This window comes from Chanodichthys erythropterus, chromosome 13 (assembly GCF_024489055.1).
Source record: "Chanodichthys erythropterus isolate Z2021 chromosome 13, ASM2448905v1, whole genome shotgun sequence".
Classification (NCBI taxonomy): Eukaryota; Metazoa; Chordata; class Actinopteri; order Cypriniformes; family Xenocyprididae; genus Chanodichthys; species Chanodichthys erythropterus.
In genome coordinates this window covers 17686809-17705107 of record NC_090233.1, presented here as the reverse complement: position 1 = coordinate 17705107, position 18299 = coordinate 17686809, and the positions used below count along the sequence as shown (strand labels likewise).

At 38.2% G+C, this 18299-nt stretch overlaps 1 protein-coding gene across 4 annotated transcripts; it reads right to left on the bottom strand.

The window, feature by feature from the left end:
- Window positions 1-3859: 3859 nt before the first annotated feature.
- On the bottom strand, window positions 3860-17901 carry LOC137034529 (flavin reductase (NADPH)-like). Of its 4 annotated transcripts, none has more exons than XM_067407534.1 (5): window positions 17788-17901; window positions 17141-17305; window positions 16187-16388; window positions 15901-16065; window positions 3860-5611 (listed from the first exon to the last, which is right to left on the bottom strand). In XM_067407534.1, the coding sequence occupies exons 2-5, from the start codon at window positions 17273-17275 to the stop codon at window positions 5454-5456; spliced, it is 660 nt and encodes a 219-aa protein (XP_067263635.1). In that variant the 5' UTR covers window positions 17276-17305; window positions 17788-17901; the 3' UTR covers window positions 3860-5453. The 4 variants fall into 4 exon arrangements, with proteins under 4 accessions (XP_067263635.1, XP_067263636.1, XP_067263637.1 ...); XM_067407535.1 differs by having other exon boundaries at window positions 17141-17302; window positions 17788-17880; XM_067407536.1 differs by lacking the exon at window positions 17788-17901 and adding an exon at window positions 17443-17563 and having other exon boundaries at window positions 17141-17302.
- Window positions 17902-18299: the final 398 nt, after the last annotated feature.

The following is an 18299-nucleotide window of genomic DNA, read 5'->3' as shown; positions in this document are numbered from 1 at the left end:
AAAATATGAATGATGTGCTGCAAAATAAGACTTGGCGATGGGATTGTGCATTATTAACCTTTTTTTTTCTCTCTCTATGTTCATATTCTTATTTGAAATGTAAATCATTCACTTGCCCCCCAATGATTCAATGTACCCCTTCAACATTATACAAATCCTCTTTCTTAACACTAGTTATTGCTTTTCTGATTAACAAACATGATATCAGTCCGTTAAGGACAAAGTCCTCAGATCACAATCTACCTACAGAACATTAAATCAAAAGAAGTCATCAGTTCAACTTGCATAACCTCACCAGTAATGAAAGTGCTGGAAATGAACCATTTTCATTCACTATCTCTTGGAACTGAACTTTGATATAAACACAAGTATGAACTAAAAATATTTCACAAACTCTAGCAACAGCTATTCTCTCTGGGGTGATATAGGCCCTACCGGTAGACACGATTAACCAGTAGAAATTGATAAACCAGAAGAGATTTTGAACTCTTGCCTCTATCGCAGTTACGCTCACGTGATATTGCCATGTTGCACCTTCACAAAAGCTTATCATTTGAATAGGTTTTTAAGTCTTGGGGTTTAAAAACAAGTCATTTTAAACAGTTCAAGTGCAATAAGCAGTGAAAGAGGACTCATATCGGCATGTCTGAGAGGCTGTTTTGGAGCGCACACCTGACACGCATCTATTGTATTTTTTATTTCTAGTTATTGAAGTTTTCAGGTAGGTATATCATTTGTCTTTGTTCTATTGTAGTTTTTTGTCTTATTGCTTGTGATTCATTTCTTTGTTACTATTTTATCACTGACTGTTTACTTCTCTTCAGTGAGCTTGAGAGTTTTTTAAATAATTTATTGTATCAAATAGGCTACTATTAGATTTTTGTGATATTAAAATTGGTGATGAGATTTATGAAATGTCAATGGTATCAAAACAAAAACTTAAAGCAAACTTTAAAGTAAAAATAACTATATTGTGATACATATTACTGTGAAATAAAATGACTCTCATAGTGATATAAAATTTTGGTCATATCCCCCACCACCACTTACACATTTCATCCATCTGACCTGAGCAGTTTAGTACGTGACCAGACTGGCTCTGGAACAATCTAGAATGTCCCCTCATGGGTTGCCTTTGGCTCTTGCAACATAGACTGTTTAAAAACTTTGTCCCTAAAAATTACTTGTGTTGGTTTTGGATTTGACTTTTATTTAGAAAATTACAACATACCAATTTACTGGGTGAAAGTCTTAAAGGGACAGTTCACCCAAAAAATGAAACTGTCATCATATACTGCTGCTCTTTTGTTAGAAATGTTATAAAGTGTTTGTAAATCCTTTGGCCCTTAGTTTTACAATAAGAAAGCTTTTGTCTTTGGACATCTATCAGCTTATACCAGCGGTTCCCAAACTATTTTTCCTGCGCACCCCCTTCTATGTCCCAACCGGGTTGGCGCACCAGCAATCCCCACTTCAAAAAAAAAAAAAAAAAAAAACGCCACAAAGCTTTGTTTAATCACCATATAAAGACTCGTGTTTAATCATGCGCAAATAACCAGAACACGCATGACAATAACAACATCAACAAAGTTTCAATATAATGCAACAAAGCTACGCACAAGCTTCCACTTTTAAGAGGACGAGTGACAGACAGGCTCAGTAACAGAAAGCACGGTTATTTTCAGCCGCGTAAAAGAAACATTGCAGCAATAGCAGTGCGTAGAACAGTGGTTCCCAACCTTTTTCCCAGTGGGCCGCACAATGGTCCAAGTGCAAGTCTCACGGGCTGCATATAATTTACATATGACGTCACCGATGCAAACCAATCAGATTTAATGTTATGGTATTAGCAGATAATACGATTATTATACCTAGATGTTGCACACAATAAATAACAAATAAAAACTAACTTACTGACATTAGCTTTACAATAATAATCGGATAGTATTGCTCAATGAACACACAAACTGTATATACAATCACTTTAAGTTGCTAAGCCTATTTAATTCTTTACTGTATGACTCTCTGCAACAGCATCGCAATAGCCACCAAACAATCACACAAACGCCTTAGGCAAATGTTAGGCTACTCAGCTCTTTTTACAAACAACACTGAGCGCCTTGTAATTACAATCTCTGACGATATCAAGCATTCTGTCATGTCGCAATCCCTCGCACAGCATCGGATCCGCGAGCGCGCGGCCGAGTTGGGCTCATTCCAGCCGCGGTGCGCTGACGCGGTTATTTTTACTGATTTAAAATACATCAAACAAACACATCGAATACACAGTTCAGTCTTTTGAAATTGTAAGTTTTGCTTGTCAAGTTAGTAGGCCTACTTTACTACAGAGCAAACAGGAAGGCTGCCCATCTCGCTCATTAACAGCAAACTGATTCTTCCATTCTTCTTACCTTTACTGCTGATGCCGCGACTCTTCTTGTTTGCATGTGTTCCTTCTTTGTATGTTCCACATTTAGTTTTTCTCCTTTAATAACAAATTTGACCATTTTGAGACTTAAATTTACAAAAATAATGGCAACTGTTTGAATTCTTCCAAAGCGCGCACTTGTGTTTGTTTCGTTAACTGAGTGATTTCGTCATTGCCTGATGTCTGAAAACAATAAGTGCTCATTGCTCACCAATATGACTTTTTATATGACAAATAAAGCATTATAGCTAATTTATACTTATTTAATTCACTTCAACTTTGTTACGCATTCCACAAACACAGCTTACGGTTGTAACATAGAGCGACACATTGTAACATGTGTCGCCCGGAGTCCCGTCTCCTGCTCCCACAAACACCACAATATCACCAGTTGCGTCAGATAGGAAGGTTGTTTATTTCTTAAATAATGAAAAAAAAAGAAAAGGGATGACTTGAAGTCAGTGGGTCGGCCAAAACAACAAACAAAAGAAGGGGTTCTTACTACTTTTAAGGACCTTCCCTGGAAAAGAGATAACAAATGAAAAACATAAGTCTTACCTCCCTGCTAACAAAATAAACAGGAGAAAATAGTAATTAAACAAAAATAGGACCTCCCACTAGCACGGCCTGCATGGAAAAGGGCAATTTGAACATTTACCGGCCTATACCGCTAACAATTCTGTACTCCACACCAGGATGTACTTTAAAGGCTAATCCAGCAGCGTCACACACACTCGGCCAGTTCAACAACAGGAGGCAGGAGAGGGAACTCCCCGAACAGTCTCCGCTCCAAAGCTTTATCCACCAAACGATTTCCGGCTCCACCCAGATAAACAGCTGCACCTGTTTCATAACAATCAGCACGGAGCAACAGGGGGAGAGCGAGAGAGAGCACTTCACACAACTTTTGCTCCACACAATGTTACATCATAAGTAAACAGTGACAATCAGACACGTAACAACTTAAATTTAAAAACAAAAATAAATTGTAATGCTATAATTTAATTTTTTTTTAATTGTGGTCGGCATATCGCGGGCCGCATTTACATTCGTGAGGGGCCGCAGGTTGAGAACCACTGGCGTAGAAGAAGACAGCAGCTGTCTTCTACGTTTCCATCAAAAACTAATAAATCATATTTTTTTATTTTAAAATAAAAGCGATTACAAAGGAAATGTTTACTGTTCATGTTTTTTTATTGTATGGAAAAATCCCACTTAAAAAAAACAGACCGCCATTACATTTTTCCTCTCGCACAGCCCCTGGTGGCAGCTCGCGTACCACACTTTGGGAATCCCTGGCTTATACCAATATGAATATCATGCTGACATGTATTCTCATGGCATAGGCTCTCTGACGCATTGACAACAGCCTTTCACCACAGAAATGGTTTATTAAGAACAGTGCAACACTGCGCTCATGTGGTCATAAGATACTCGGTCACATCAGTTGCATAACAAATATTATTTACTATCTTTAGCAGACTGCATCTTAAAGGACAGTTTAATTCTTTTTTTTTTCTTAACAACAAAGAAAACTGAACAGAACAAAAACAAAAATCGTTCACCAAGAATTTAGTTCTAAAACAAGGATTTCTGTGTCCATGCTGAACTGGCTGTTTCACCAAATGTAAGCTAGTATGAACAGTGGCTCCTTGCATATGGTTTGTGGCAGGAACTGTGGGACCTCTCTAAATATATTTTAAAAAAGTAAGTTACCTGATTGCCTTAAAATTTTGAGTACAATGAAATTAAAAATTTTATTTAATGAAGACGATTGGTTTAATCAACAGAAACTCAAAATATTATGTTATCTGAACCACATTAAGTTGATTTGACAAAAGAAAAAATGTGATAGATCATGAAATTTTTTTTACAGTGCATTAGTGTTTATTTTGTCTAAACCGGATGCATTTACATTTTCATACATAGATCAAAAGTATTGAATCACTTACGACTATGTTAAATAACATACCATTTAACATTCAGACCTAAGCATCCAAGTATTCATATAGTGTAGCTGTATAAAATCTGTATGTGTACTGCAAAAAAAATCAAGAGAAATGGAAATACATCAATGAACATAAAATATAAAAAACAATAAAGTAAAAAAAAAAAAAAATACAAAAAGTAGTAACAATAGACCTTCTAAAAAGTACATGCAAAATACAGGGTTAGACAGGATTATAGCTCAGAAAGTTAAGAACTGAATTTTGCCTAATGCAAAACATGGATTTTATATACCATTACAATAGGTTTCTTTTTTATTAATATAGAATGGTGTTTGAAAGTATTATGGAAATATTATTGAGAAAATGACATTACAACAGCTCAGTTTTAATCATTGTTTGGGTTTTCAAAATTGGCTAAAATATTAAGAGATAGGGATTGATGTGTTTTGTGTTACACAGTAAATCATAAACAAATGCACATAAATGTTTGAAATTATAGACTAATAATGATTATAAATGAATAAAAATGGAGAGCAAAGAAATGACAATTTGCTGCACTTTTTTTTTATCAAGGTGACTTCTTGATAAAAAATATGGCTTTTCACATTTAATTTCACAATTTATATACAGTATGTTTGAGAAGGCAAGATTGCAGCAAACTGTCATTTCTTTTCTCTCCATTTTTACCCCTGTAAATTTATGTCAAATCCAATTTACATCACAAAATGTCCCGAAAGCTGGGCAACACATTTTCTACAAGGTTTTATGAATTACATTTTCTTGTAATTCTGCCAAACTTTCTTTGGCATTAAGAAACCCCTTTTTAAAATGAAACTATGCAGCAAATATTATATTATATATATATATATATATATACACACACACACACACACACAAGAAAAAGGAGATCATTTGCTAGTCTGCCAGTCTTTGCTAGCTGCTGTGAGTGACATAGGCCTAGAGCCAGAGCTAAGTAGTAAGATAAAAAATGCTAAATATTTTACCCAGTTGAATGAAACTATTAGAAGCTCTTATTTGGCAAGTTAAATAAATGTAATTATAAGCAAAGTGCATAATCATTTTGTGATGATAGCAACAGCTTTCTTCATCCAAGCATTGTTATTGAGTAGAGAGAGCATGAAACGAGCCACATCTCCTCTTGACACAGACTGGCCGATTGGCAGACCATTTTCATCAGGGACATAATAACCTTCATGAGTGAGGAACTCATTGGCTTAAAAAAAAAAAAGAAAAAAAAAATTACCACAAATTTCACAGTGTACAAAAATGCAATTTGTGATAATCTAATAGCTTTGCAGCAAAGGCAAATTTATCAATAAGCATTTTACCGGTGGTGGACAAAAGTACACAAATATCAAATATTTCGTTTTTTGTTAATTGCTTTGGTGCAATTTTCACAAGCAACTGGTAAATTTTCAAAACTCTTAGTACTAATATAACAACAGATCATCAAATGTGCACTTTTTTTTCAAACATTTCAGCATATTTTCAATTGTGTTAGTACAATACACAAAATCCTTTTCACTACACAAAATAAGTGTTTCATCTACATAATGTTTCATTCACAGTAACTGCCTTTCATAATGCTATTACTATCAAATTTTTGATTTGCATCTCTTCTCGTTTAGTTTAATACATTTGTCTATTATTTAATCCAACTGAACGGTTAATCAATGAATCGTTTGATGCACCTATAGATTTCTATAGATATTGATTCTATAGGCATAGTTTCTATATAAGTTATTTGCAATTTCTGATATGGATAATCAAATGTAATGAATTATAAGTAATTTGTCTTAAGATGATGACCACAATTTTCAAAAAGTGTGTGTTTGTGTAGTCGTGGAAACACAGCGTTGTGAACCAAATGTCCCAACAAGGATGGTAATACCAGTAATTTTAGACCGTGTTTGGATATTTTTTTGGTCCCATGAGGAAAACAGCTTATAAATCGTATGCATTTTTTATAAAATGTAAAAATGCAGAATTTGTGATGGGTAGGTTTAGGGTTAATGTAGAGGGATAGACAGTTAGACAGTAAATATATAGTTTGTACAGCATAAAAACCATTATGCCTATGGAAAGTCCCCGTAAACCACATACACCAACATGTGTGTGTGTGTGTGTGTGTGTGTGAGAGAGAGAGATTTGAAATTTGTGAACAGAGCATGACAGAGTACAAGGGAAAAGAAACAGTCAATAACTGTATAACATCAGATTGATCAGAGATGCATCAGAAAAAGGGAGAGAGATAGCATCGTTGTGACACTGTAAACAGAGGCATTACTATGGTACAGTAGGAAAGAATCACCCCCCTTTAAATAATCACATTTTGTTGCTTTGCAGCCTTAAAGGGGCTATTTCATACAGAATGCCATTTCATGCATTCTGACGTATTTAACAGTTAAAGAGTTGGGATTCTCATGCTAACATGGCCAAAGTTTCAAAACACGAGTTGGACATATGACAGAGTATTTCTCTGCCCAAAATACTCCAGATTGCTCAAAAACTTTGGACATTTTTTTTTTTTCGAGTATGGCCTTTTATTATGTAATAAAGGCTGGAATCCTTGTACGGGCACTTCTCCCGGAAGAGCGCGCGTGCATACGTCGACCAGAGCGAGAGAGCAAGAGCACGCCCATCAACTCGCTTTGTTCAGCTTTATGGAAGTCATTGGCAGCGCTACATAGGACTTGCTGGAGAAAGATTTGTCACTTTGTTTTTAGACCACGACATCAACAATGTTACCAAAAAAGTGTGTTTTTGGTTGTGAGGGAAAGATAATCGTGCTTCCCAAAGAACCCAGTGTTAAGTGGAGCTGAGAGATTTGTGCTCACGCGTTGCATTGATGCGCTTGTTGGATGTCAGATGTTAAAATCCAAAGTTCCTCAGAATTGTAGAGACTTGGTGGTGTGTCTGATTAAAACACTGGAAAAGTTCTAGTCCTTACAGTCTTTATTTAATTCAGGATGCTTGAGTCTTGGATTCTTTGGCTGACCCAAGCACAAAGATACAGGGAGCAAATAAACATGACAGATGTTTGTAGGACAGGATTAACAGGATGGATAGGATGATCAGGATGGTCTTTTAATCAGTAACGCATCCTAGACAACTCAAAGGACATGGTTGGGTGCCCATTCAAACACCCACTCCTCACCAATGCAAAAGAATAAAGGAAGGAAATGAGGTCTATTTATAGACCTTAACCAAAGAATTATGGGTAATGTAGTACACCAAATATGGTTATACAAGTTACTGGGATTTATGGGAAATGTAGTACATAAAGAATAAAAAAAAAGGAAAAAAATAGGCCAATTTACAACAGCCGCCCCCAAATACAGTCATGTATTTGCCATTATTTTTCAATTTCAGGTAATGGGATCAACTTAGCAACTGGTCGTACATACGTTTTTCCATTAATAACAATTTCTGCTGCTCTAACACGCCTATCCTGACTAGGTAAAAGGCGTACTACTCTGCCAATAGGCCATGATGCTCTTGGGAGTTGAGGATCAATAACTAACACTACAGCACAGTCATTTAGATTAGGATTTTCTCTATTCCATTTTTGACGAAGCTGCTGACTTGGTAGATAATTTCTAATAAAGGATGTCCAAAACTGATCAACAAGGACCTGACTATGACGCCAAGATCTACGGCCAAGGAGCTTAGTGTTGGCGTAAATCACCTGGGGTAGAGAAGAGTCTCGCCGCCCCATGAGGAGGAGATTTGGGGTAATAGGGTCAAGGTCTGAAATGTTAGAAGAGGTGTAACCAAGTGGTTTTGAATTTAACACTCCTTCAACTTCTGTAAGAACGGTCCGTAGGACTTCCTCTGATACGGTTTGGCTGCCAATTACCACTCGCAGAGCTGTTTTAACCGAACGGATCTCTCTTTCCCATGAGCGTCCAAAATGAGGAGCTTGTGGAGGATTGAACTTGAATTTGATCTGCTGATTTTCCAGTTTGACTTGTAACTCAGTAGTAAGGCTCTGGAAAGCTTCCTTTAATTCTCTTGCAGCTCCATGGAAATTACTTCCTTGATCACAAAGAATCTCATAAGGCTGACCTCTCCTGGATATAAAACGGCGTAGGGCCATTAGAAAGCTGTCCACACCTAAGCTGGTTAACAAATCAAGATGTAGACATCGAGTGGTCTGACACTTAAACAGAATGCCCCATCTCTTCTCTGTTCTACGACCAATCTTGACATGGAGAGGACCGAAACAATCCATTCCGGTGGACCAAAAGGGAGGTTTGAACACTCTGAGCTTGGAAAGTGGAAGGTCTGACATTTGAGGTATAGATGGCTTAGCTCTCCACTTCCTACATTCCAAACAAGACCACTGATGTTTTTTAATGGCTTTTTTAATCCCTCTAATTATCCAATAATTACGCCGAAGTTCTGAGAAAACTCTGGAATGGAAAAAGGATGGAAAAGTTTCTCGTCATAGTCCTTGATAATTAAACTGGATAATGGATGCTTGGGGTCAAGGACGACTGGATGAACCATTCCAGGCTCCATATCCTCTGCTCGTCTGAGTCTGCCACCCACTACAATAAGTTGTGTTTCTTCTCGGAATTCAGGAGAAAGTGTAAGGAGACGGCTTTGATGTTCAATGGGCTTTCCTTCCTTTAAACACTGGTACTCAGAGGGAAAGCTTTGTTGCTGGGCTTTCCTTAACAGAAGGGTTTGGACTGAGGAAAGGTCACAAGAGTCTGGACTATGTTGTCGCAATAACTCAGTTATGGCAGATGTCAACTCTGCCCAAGACTGGAAACAGGAGGGGTCTGGGAGTGCAAGATCTTCCAGTTGTGTTAGCCCACAAAAGAGTGGTTTGCGAAGTTCAGGATCAGAACTATCAGGTCCGGATACTAGATTTTGCGGCCACTGATGTGGAGGATATTTCAGGAATGATGGACCTTGTCGCCATCTATGATCAGGTTTGGCTAGCTCAACGAGTGTTTTACCTCTAGTAATGTCATCTGCTGGATTCTGCCCAGAAGGGATATATCTCCAAGAAGAAAGATCAGTCAGTTCCAGGATTTCAGTGACTCGATTTGCTATGAAAACTTTATAACGGCAGGAGAGGGAATGCAGCCAGGACAAGACAGTTGTTGAGTCAGACCATAAAATAGTATTTGTCAGAGGAAGAGTCAGTTCCTTCTGCAGTAATTTAGAAAGCTGTGCACCTGTTAGAGCAGCACAAAGTTCAAGGCGAGGGATGGATATTTGCCTTTTTGGGGCAACTCGAGATCTTGCCATGATGAAGGAAGTATGTAACGCACCTTTATTTGTTTCCATTCTCAAACAGGCTACTGACCCATATGCACTCTCTGAGGCATCACAAAATATATGCAATTCCCTGGATGCAATTTGCTCTGAAGGTGAAGTTAAATAACAGCGAGGAAGCTGTATCAATGACAGATCAGTGAGTTCAGTTTCCCAAGCCTTCCAGGCCTGTTGAATAGGACTTGGCATAAGAGGGTCATCCCATCCCCGAGACTTCATCCAGCATTGTTGTACAATGACCTTAGCTCGCGTTGTGAATGGAGTAATATAACCTAACGGGTCATATTGACTAGCAAGGACTTTATAGATATTACGCATAGTTGTTTCTTTACACTCCATGCTTCGTGATCGGTACCCCAATGAATCAGAGGGGCAGTGCCAGCTCAGACTCAAAGCTCCTTCTTTAGGGTCCAAACGGTCTTGACTTATCCAGAGTTCAGAACTCTCAGACCTGGCTTCAGGAGGAAGATGTCTAACAACATCAGGCTGGTTACTTGCCCACTGTCTGATTTCAAATCCCCCACTCATCAATAAAGAACGCATGCAGTCAAGGTGGCTCTTTGCAGCTTGCATATTTTGGAAACTCTCTAGACAATTATCTACATAGAACGACTGAAGTACAGAATTCGCTGTATCTTCGTATCCTTCTGAATGGTCACAGACATGCTTTTGTAAAGCATATATTGCGCAACATGGACTACATACTGTGCCAAACGGCAAAACTTGCCATTCGTAGACATCAGGTGGATTTGACCTTTGCATATTGCGCCACAGGAAACGTAGGAGAGGACGATCTTCTGGTAGTAGCCTAACTTGGTGAAACATAGATTTTATGTCCCCACTAATTGCCACTGGATACTGGCGAAATCGGAGTAAGACACCAAGTAAGGAGGGGCCCAATTGTGGACCAGGAAGAAGCTGGTTGTTCAGTGATGTACCTTTGTACTGATAAGAGCAATTGAAGACTATTCGTGGTTTCCCATTATGCTCCACAAGATGGTGAGGGATATACCATGATTCAGAAGACGTGTCATGAGGAGGTTCCACTTTGGAAATTTAACCGGACTTCTCCAACTTGGCAATTTCTTGGTCATAGACAGCCACAGATTTAGGATTTCGTTGGAGACGGCGTTCGATACCTCTGAGGGAGGACATAACTGCATTCGGTGAAGCTCGTAACTGTATAGCTGAAGCAGCACGCAGTAAAGGAGTGGCATATCTTTGCACACCATCAACATCAACTCTTTTAGTCTTAGAGGATAACAAGTCCACAGCTTCTTAATCCTGCTTGGACCTGGTAATGACCTTCTCATTTCTAAAAGGAAGAACATCTAATTGCCATAATTTCTCCACATCATGGCGAAGATCCTCTACAGGGTTAGTAAAGGTAAAAAGACACTGCGTCTCATCACTGTTGGGAATTGGTATTGGACCTTGCAGTACCCAACCCAATTTTGTATGGATAGCAGCCGGAGATTTCGGTGGTCCGAAATACACCTGATCAATTGGGTTTATCAGGTGTGGATAGTCTGCACCGATAAGGATAAGTGGTTGGACGTTAGAGAATGCTGGAAGAGGTAGACCACGAAGATGTCTAAAGCGTCTCTGCAAAATCTCGACAGGGTACGTCTGTTCTGCCAATCCCAATCTGGCAGCAGAAAAGGCATTGGAAATGGTATACTTCTTTTCTGGGTTGGCAGTTGAGGATATTTCAAAGGTTACAGAAGAGCCTTCGAGTGCAATAGTATCTTGCCGTACGGTGCGAACAGTTAAGGACTCTGCTTGGCCCTTAAGGCCCAAATAGTCAGATGCTCGAGGTAGCAACATGGTACGTTCTGAACCGTCATCAAGGATGGCATAAGTTTGCAAGGATTGACCTTTATGATGGAGAAGTACCTCAACAACTTTCAGCAGCACCTTGCTGGAACCTCCAAGTCGACTAAGATAGAATGTACCGTTATCCTGGTCACGACAGTTAACTCCATGAAGAATACCAAGATGTCGACCTTTACACTGTGGACAGGGTTTTTTCAGGTCACAGTCAACAGCCAGATGGTTAAGCCCACACCTCCAACATCTTTTATTCTGTCTAATCCATGCACCCTTTTTGGTGTCTTCTAGAGCTTTAAAGGAGGGACACAGACCAATGAAATGTTCTCTACTGGAACAATATACACATGAAAACTTGGAACTCTGCTCTCCGTCTCTTACAATTTGGGATTGCTTATTTGTGGATCTTGATACAACAGAATTGCCATTAGCTCCATACAAAACTGTTCGAGTATTAATGTGGACCTTTGATTGAGGTTTACTCGGGAGTGGGTTTGGGAAGTCACTAACTTGATCAGCCATCGCCTGACATTCAGCCTCTTCCTGAAGCCAGGCAGAAAAGTTAATCAGGTTGTAGCTTTGACCATGTAGGACAGCACGAACATAGCGGGCAAAGTTGGTCACATTTTCTGTGGGCAGTTTACCAAGTAGTCGCTGTACATGAGAAGCACAGGCTAGTTCAGATTGAGCATGATCTTGACCCAAAGATTGGAGCATGCCAACCAAAGCTCGAACTTTCAGAGCAAAGCTACCAAATGCTCTGCTGTCACCTGGTCTCACCTTGGGAAGAGCTAAGATGGCTTTGATTTCTCTCAAAACTAATTGATGGGGTTGGCCATACTTCTGTTGTAATGCAAAGAGAGCCATACTGTATGGTCTAGGATCATTGGCATAAGCTAAAGCTAGATCACGAGCAGGAGGAAATTTCAAATGATCCAACAAAATATGGTATTTGTAATGTTCTGTCTCATGAGGTGACAATAAATTTGTCAAAGCTAACTGCAACATGGCAAACTCTTGGGGATCATCATTTACCAAAAAGGGAAAAGAAGGTCCCTGAACACGAGAAGTAGGATAGGGAGGGACATTATATGAATCATAGTATGGCTGAGGATGCTGATACGAATGAATAAATGGAGTTGTAGTTGCCTGGCTAGTGGGAACAATTGGTCGAATGAATGGAGCAGGTTGTTGTACAACAAGATTCCCTGAATGACCTACAGCCTGAATATGATGACCTACATTAGCTGAAGATACATGCGGAATTAGCTGAGTCTGAGGAGGTAACTGTGCTGATGTTATCTGTGGAGACAACTGCGTATGAACCAAAGATGGGGAAAAAGAGCTACTTGGTAAGTAAGCGGCAGGCTGTGGTGAACCAACTGGATGTGGCAGCATCTGCGATGGTTGCATTTGAGGGAAATGAGAATTAGAGGGATCAGGGACTAATGGAACAGAAGGCTGAATCATGGTACCTGATTGCAAATGTGATACATCATGTGTAGGCATATGTTGAGGTGGACTACGTAACAATGAGGAAGGTGGAGGCGGCAAAGAACTAGGCCTACCCAATGGAAGTGGCGAAGGAACATCTAATGAATTACCTTGCTTACATGTAGATTTCTGTTCAACATTCTTAATACATGCACACAATTCCTGAACAATAGGTGGATTAGCAAGGGCATTCTCATCATCATCATCATCAGAAACATCATCAAAAGACTCAGATAAATCAGAACGTTTGGAAGAAACTGCAAACTGTGACATTCTAGACATAATCTCACCAAGCATAGTCCAAGTATTTCTTGTTTAACATCCATATTAAATAAATCAGACTGAGTCTGATCACATTCAACAGATGAGCAAGGAGCAGGCCTCAAGGAACATGAATTTCCATTATCTGTCTGTTGAGGATCACTTACAACTAGTGTTGATGAGGAAGGAGGAGGAGGAGCACGTTCTCGTAACAAAGTCTGCAAAACGGGCAGGAGGTCTTCTCATTCTTACACTGCGCCGGGCTGCAGGTCTTAAATGGTAATCCATTCCACCAAATCTCTACCTCCAGCTCGAAGGACCATTTGTTGGATATCAGATGTTAAAATCCAAAGTTCCTCAGAATTGTAGAGACTTGGTGGTGTGTCTGATTAAAACACTGGAAAAGTTCTAGTCCTTACAGTCTTTATTTAATTCAGGATGCTTGAGTCTTGGATTCTTTGGCTGACCCAAGCACAAAGATACAGGGAGCAAATAAACATGACAGATGTTTGTAGGACAGGATTAACAGGAGGGATAGGATGATCAGGATGGTCTTTTAATCAGTAACGCATCCTAGACAACTCAAAGGACATGGTTGGGTGCCCATTCAAACACCCACTCCTCACCAATGCAAAAGAATAAAGGAAGGAAATGAGGTCTATTTATAGACCTTAACCAAAGAATTATGGGTAATGTAGTACACCAAATATGGTTATGCAAGTTACTGGGATTTATGGGAAATGTAGTACAAAAAGAATAAAAAAAAAAGGAAAAAAATAGGCCAATTTACAACAGCGCTCTCGACATTTGTTATTAATATAGCCATAGAAACTGATAGTTGCAATAAATTTTTTATTGGTTAAAATGAATGGAGAATATCTCATGTTTTCCATGACTGCTCGAGCCCTCAGGATCGGCGCTTATGGTTTCATAAACAAGGTCCAGTTCTAAGCTGGATTTACAGATCGTTTGAAACTGAAAGATGGAGCGGTCACAGCGGTAATGATCCCGGTCATGAGTCGGAACCACAGGTGGTGAGTAAAACTGCTTCAAATGTCTGTTTTGTTGGCAATAGGCGCCTAAGTGCATATAATGTAAACAACACGAACGTAGTGAATTCATAAATTCATCATTCATCATTCACTATATGCTATTAATTTTAGTGTTTCAAAAGTTACCCATGGATAATTCAATGGTGTATTGTGTGTGTTTAAATACATTTGTTTAGCTGACCATTGATAGCTTGCAGACGATCGCTATGCAAAAGCAAAATTCGAGAATACTTTTTGTGTGCCAAAATAATGACTTTTCAACAATATCTAGTGATGGCTGATTCCAATACACCGCTTCGAATCTTTTGTTTCGAATCAATGATTCGGTTTGCATGTCAAACTGCCAAACTGCTGAAATCACATGACAAAAGATTCGAAGCAGTGTATTGGAATTGGCCATCACTAGATATTGTTAAAAAGTAGTTTTTTTTTTTTTTTTAATTTTGGCACACAAAAAGTATTTCATCAAAAATATCTTAATTTGTGTTCAAAAGATGAACAAAGGTCTTACGGGTGTAGAACGACATGAGGGTGAGTAATAAATGACATAATTTTAATTTTTGGGTTAACTAACCCTTTAAAAGAGAGTGGTTTATCGTAAAGACAAGTTTTGGGTAATGAAAATGTGTGCCTTGAATTCATTTATGTTCGACAATCCCTAAATGATAAATTTTTGCCATGAAAACACTATTTTTAAAATTTCTTAAATTTTAGAAATCTGAATAGGGGCAAAAGTCTGGAATCATCTTTTCACACTTAGGACAATTGAGGGGGGTGACAACTTTTTGAATTGGATCAACAGGATAAATTGTACTTTTTTTGTCCTCTGGGAAACATGTCAGTATCTTTTATAGCTTCCGAAGGAATGAAAAATGAAAAAATAAGATCAAAATAAGAAAAACTTGCACATCATCTTCTTGTTCAGGAGTTTTCACCTCCTGACTCTTAATGCATCGTGTTTTCTTCTGGAGCATCAGTGAATGTTTGAACCTTTTTAATAGTTGTGTTTGAGTCCCTCAATTGTCCTCTGCTGAAAAGGGTTCAAATATGCAAAAGATGCTGGAAAATCAAATAATCTGGAGGATTTTTCTGAAGAACATCGGGCAGTTTAACTGCTCAGGACAAACAAGGGATTTATGAACATCCATCACAAAAACAAACAAACAGTCATGGATCATCCAGGTAACCACACACAGTATTAAGAACCAAGGGTATGTAAACTTTTAAACAGGATAATTTTTATAAATTCAGCAATTATTTTGTCTTGTGGACTTTATGTAAACATCTGTTATGTGAAATAGCTTATTCAGGACAGTAATAAATAAAACACATCATGCAATTTTCATAATCCTTCTTATTTTGTTAAAATGATTAACATTTTGCATATTCTGCAAGGGGTATGTAAACTTTTGACCTTTTAACTGTACTTAAGTGCAGTAACAAAGTAAAAATAATTTGTTATTTGTCCACCACTGCATTTTACCTGTTACTTAATGTAACAACAATCGAAGAAAGTGCATACATTTATATTATTTTACTTTATATCAAAATTTGTTTTATTAATAAATTTTACCTGTTGTTGGTGTATTCTTGAGGCCAGGGGGCCGGACAACAGTCCAGTTGATGTCATCAGTCTGCTTAAGAAAGTTTTCCATTTCATACATGTTGTTCAGAACGCTTCTAATCATGGGAAGCAACATGAAGCGGATGAGAAAGGAGGAATTGGTGCCTGAATTAGCTGTGAAGAGTGTCATAACGATCCAATTACTACACCAGACAACAGATCAGACCTAAAATACTGTAAGGTAAAGAACATTCAGTGTTGTGTAGCTGGCTAAAAAAATAATAACAGCACTTACGATCAGTGTACCATGAGGTCATGGTGATGATTCGATTCACTTTGACATCACGCATTGCATTTAATGCTGCCGTCATAGACTGGGTGTAGCCAGTGACTCCATAAAAAAATGAGATTGGAAAGCCAAGGCAGGACAACACAGCATCCTGGCCTTTGAAATGTGGTTTCAGGCTGTCTTCTGAAAAAATGTCTCCTTCAACCACCTATCACATGAGGGCATGTGTTTAAACATGGTTACATGGTTATGAGGTTGCATGCTTGTTGTTGCTACAAAGTGGTCACTGAAAATCTAGGAGAAAACTGTGCATCATCTAGAACACATGAAGTAACCGATTATCTACACTAGCAGCTTAGTGTTAATAATGTCGTTATTTGTCATTGCTGTGTCTGGAATCTGGATGACTGTCCATAAAACAATTTACTTTCAGCACACAAATGTGGCGCAAGCAAATCATGTGATGATATCAACCCATAAATGAAACATTAAATTTTTATGCCACCCCCGTGACCGCTATGCTAAATTTTAGCAGTCTCCTTAAGAGATACTGTACAAACATTTGCATGTTAAAATGTTCACCTTTGCACCCTGGTGATTTAGAAATGCTTACTTTTATTCAAAATATAAACTAAATAGTCCCAACTCCTTTCAATATTTACCATTGTGCAAATCTGAGTCAACTATAGGTAAGAAAGAAAATGAGAGCTAATGAATAACTCAAGATATTATACTAAAACTTTATAAAAATACTTTATAAATGTAAGATAAGCTTCAGTTTGTCATGAACGACATTGCTAAATGAATTTGAAATTGTGGATTTTTAGCCCACTTCCTTTACACCGGGGAGGAATTCATGAACAAATAAACAAAGTAAAATCAACTATTTTATCATTTCATCATGCCATTTTAAAAAGAATAACAATAATAAATTTAAACGTAAATGTTCATAGTATTTACCTTGAGGTTCTCATGTGTTAGCGTCAGTTTTCCCGGGTTTCTGACGACGGCTGTGACGGAGTGTCCTTGCTGAAGAGCCTGATTCACCAGCTGCTGTCCGGTTTGACCAGTCGCTCCAAGCACAGCAATCTTCATGTTTAATCAGGACAAAACCTTTTATTCCTGCTAAAAGAATAAAATGAGTAAAATTACCCCTGTTATAACACACTCGTTTATACAACACAACAGAGAAGGGCTAAAATATGCGTAAGGGTTCTTCTTACAGGAAAAGCTGTCTTCTGCCTGTGATATAACCTGCTTACCGATCATCCGGAAATTAAGTTACATTTATTAGCGCAAGACTCCTCCTCAAGACAACCACAACATTAATGGCTTTGAGAACACATTAAAACTTAAAGTGTATTTTAGCTGAAGGAAATGTTTTGTAAATCATCTAAAGAATGTGAGCATCACCAAATACAGCCCTGTTTAAAGTAATAAACACTTATACCTGTCGCAAGGGAAACAACCAACTTCAGTGACATAATGTCATATAAGCGCACTCTGTGATCGGCACCGCTGCTGTGCAAAGAGTGCAGTCGATGTAGTGCGTGGATCGCAGAAAAACACATATCAGTAAATATATGCCTAGCAATTACCAAACTTACTCTAAAATAGCTCCTGTTGATGGGGGTGGCAACGCAATAGTAAACGCATGCATGCGCTCCGCTCGCTGCTGTCAAGACAGCTGCTGATATAACTTTCACCCTTGTGGACATTAGTGCGCATGCGCATTGCGAGTATTCCACGCAAGAGTCCTCTCAGTTCCAAATGCAGGACAGGTTTCCCAAAAAAGTAAAATAAATAAGTAAATTATGCTACAGACATTGTGATATATGGCATTGTAATGAAAATGGCTTATTGTCCTATCTTTAAAAAAATAAATAAATATGAAAGCTATCAAAAAAGAAGAACGATTTTAATTAACTATGGTTATTATAAATTGTAACTTTATACTTATTTATTCTATGGTGGGCAGTTAACCAGCATAATGGAGGATAAAACCTGCAAAAACAATAAATATATCCATAAATTAATACACAAAATTATATATATATTAATTATATATAATATATAAGTTAGATTTAGCATGATTGATGTGCACTCCTGACGCAAGGCC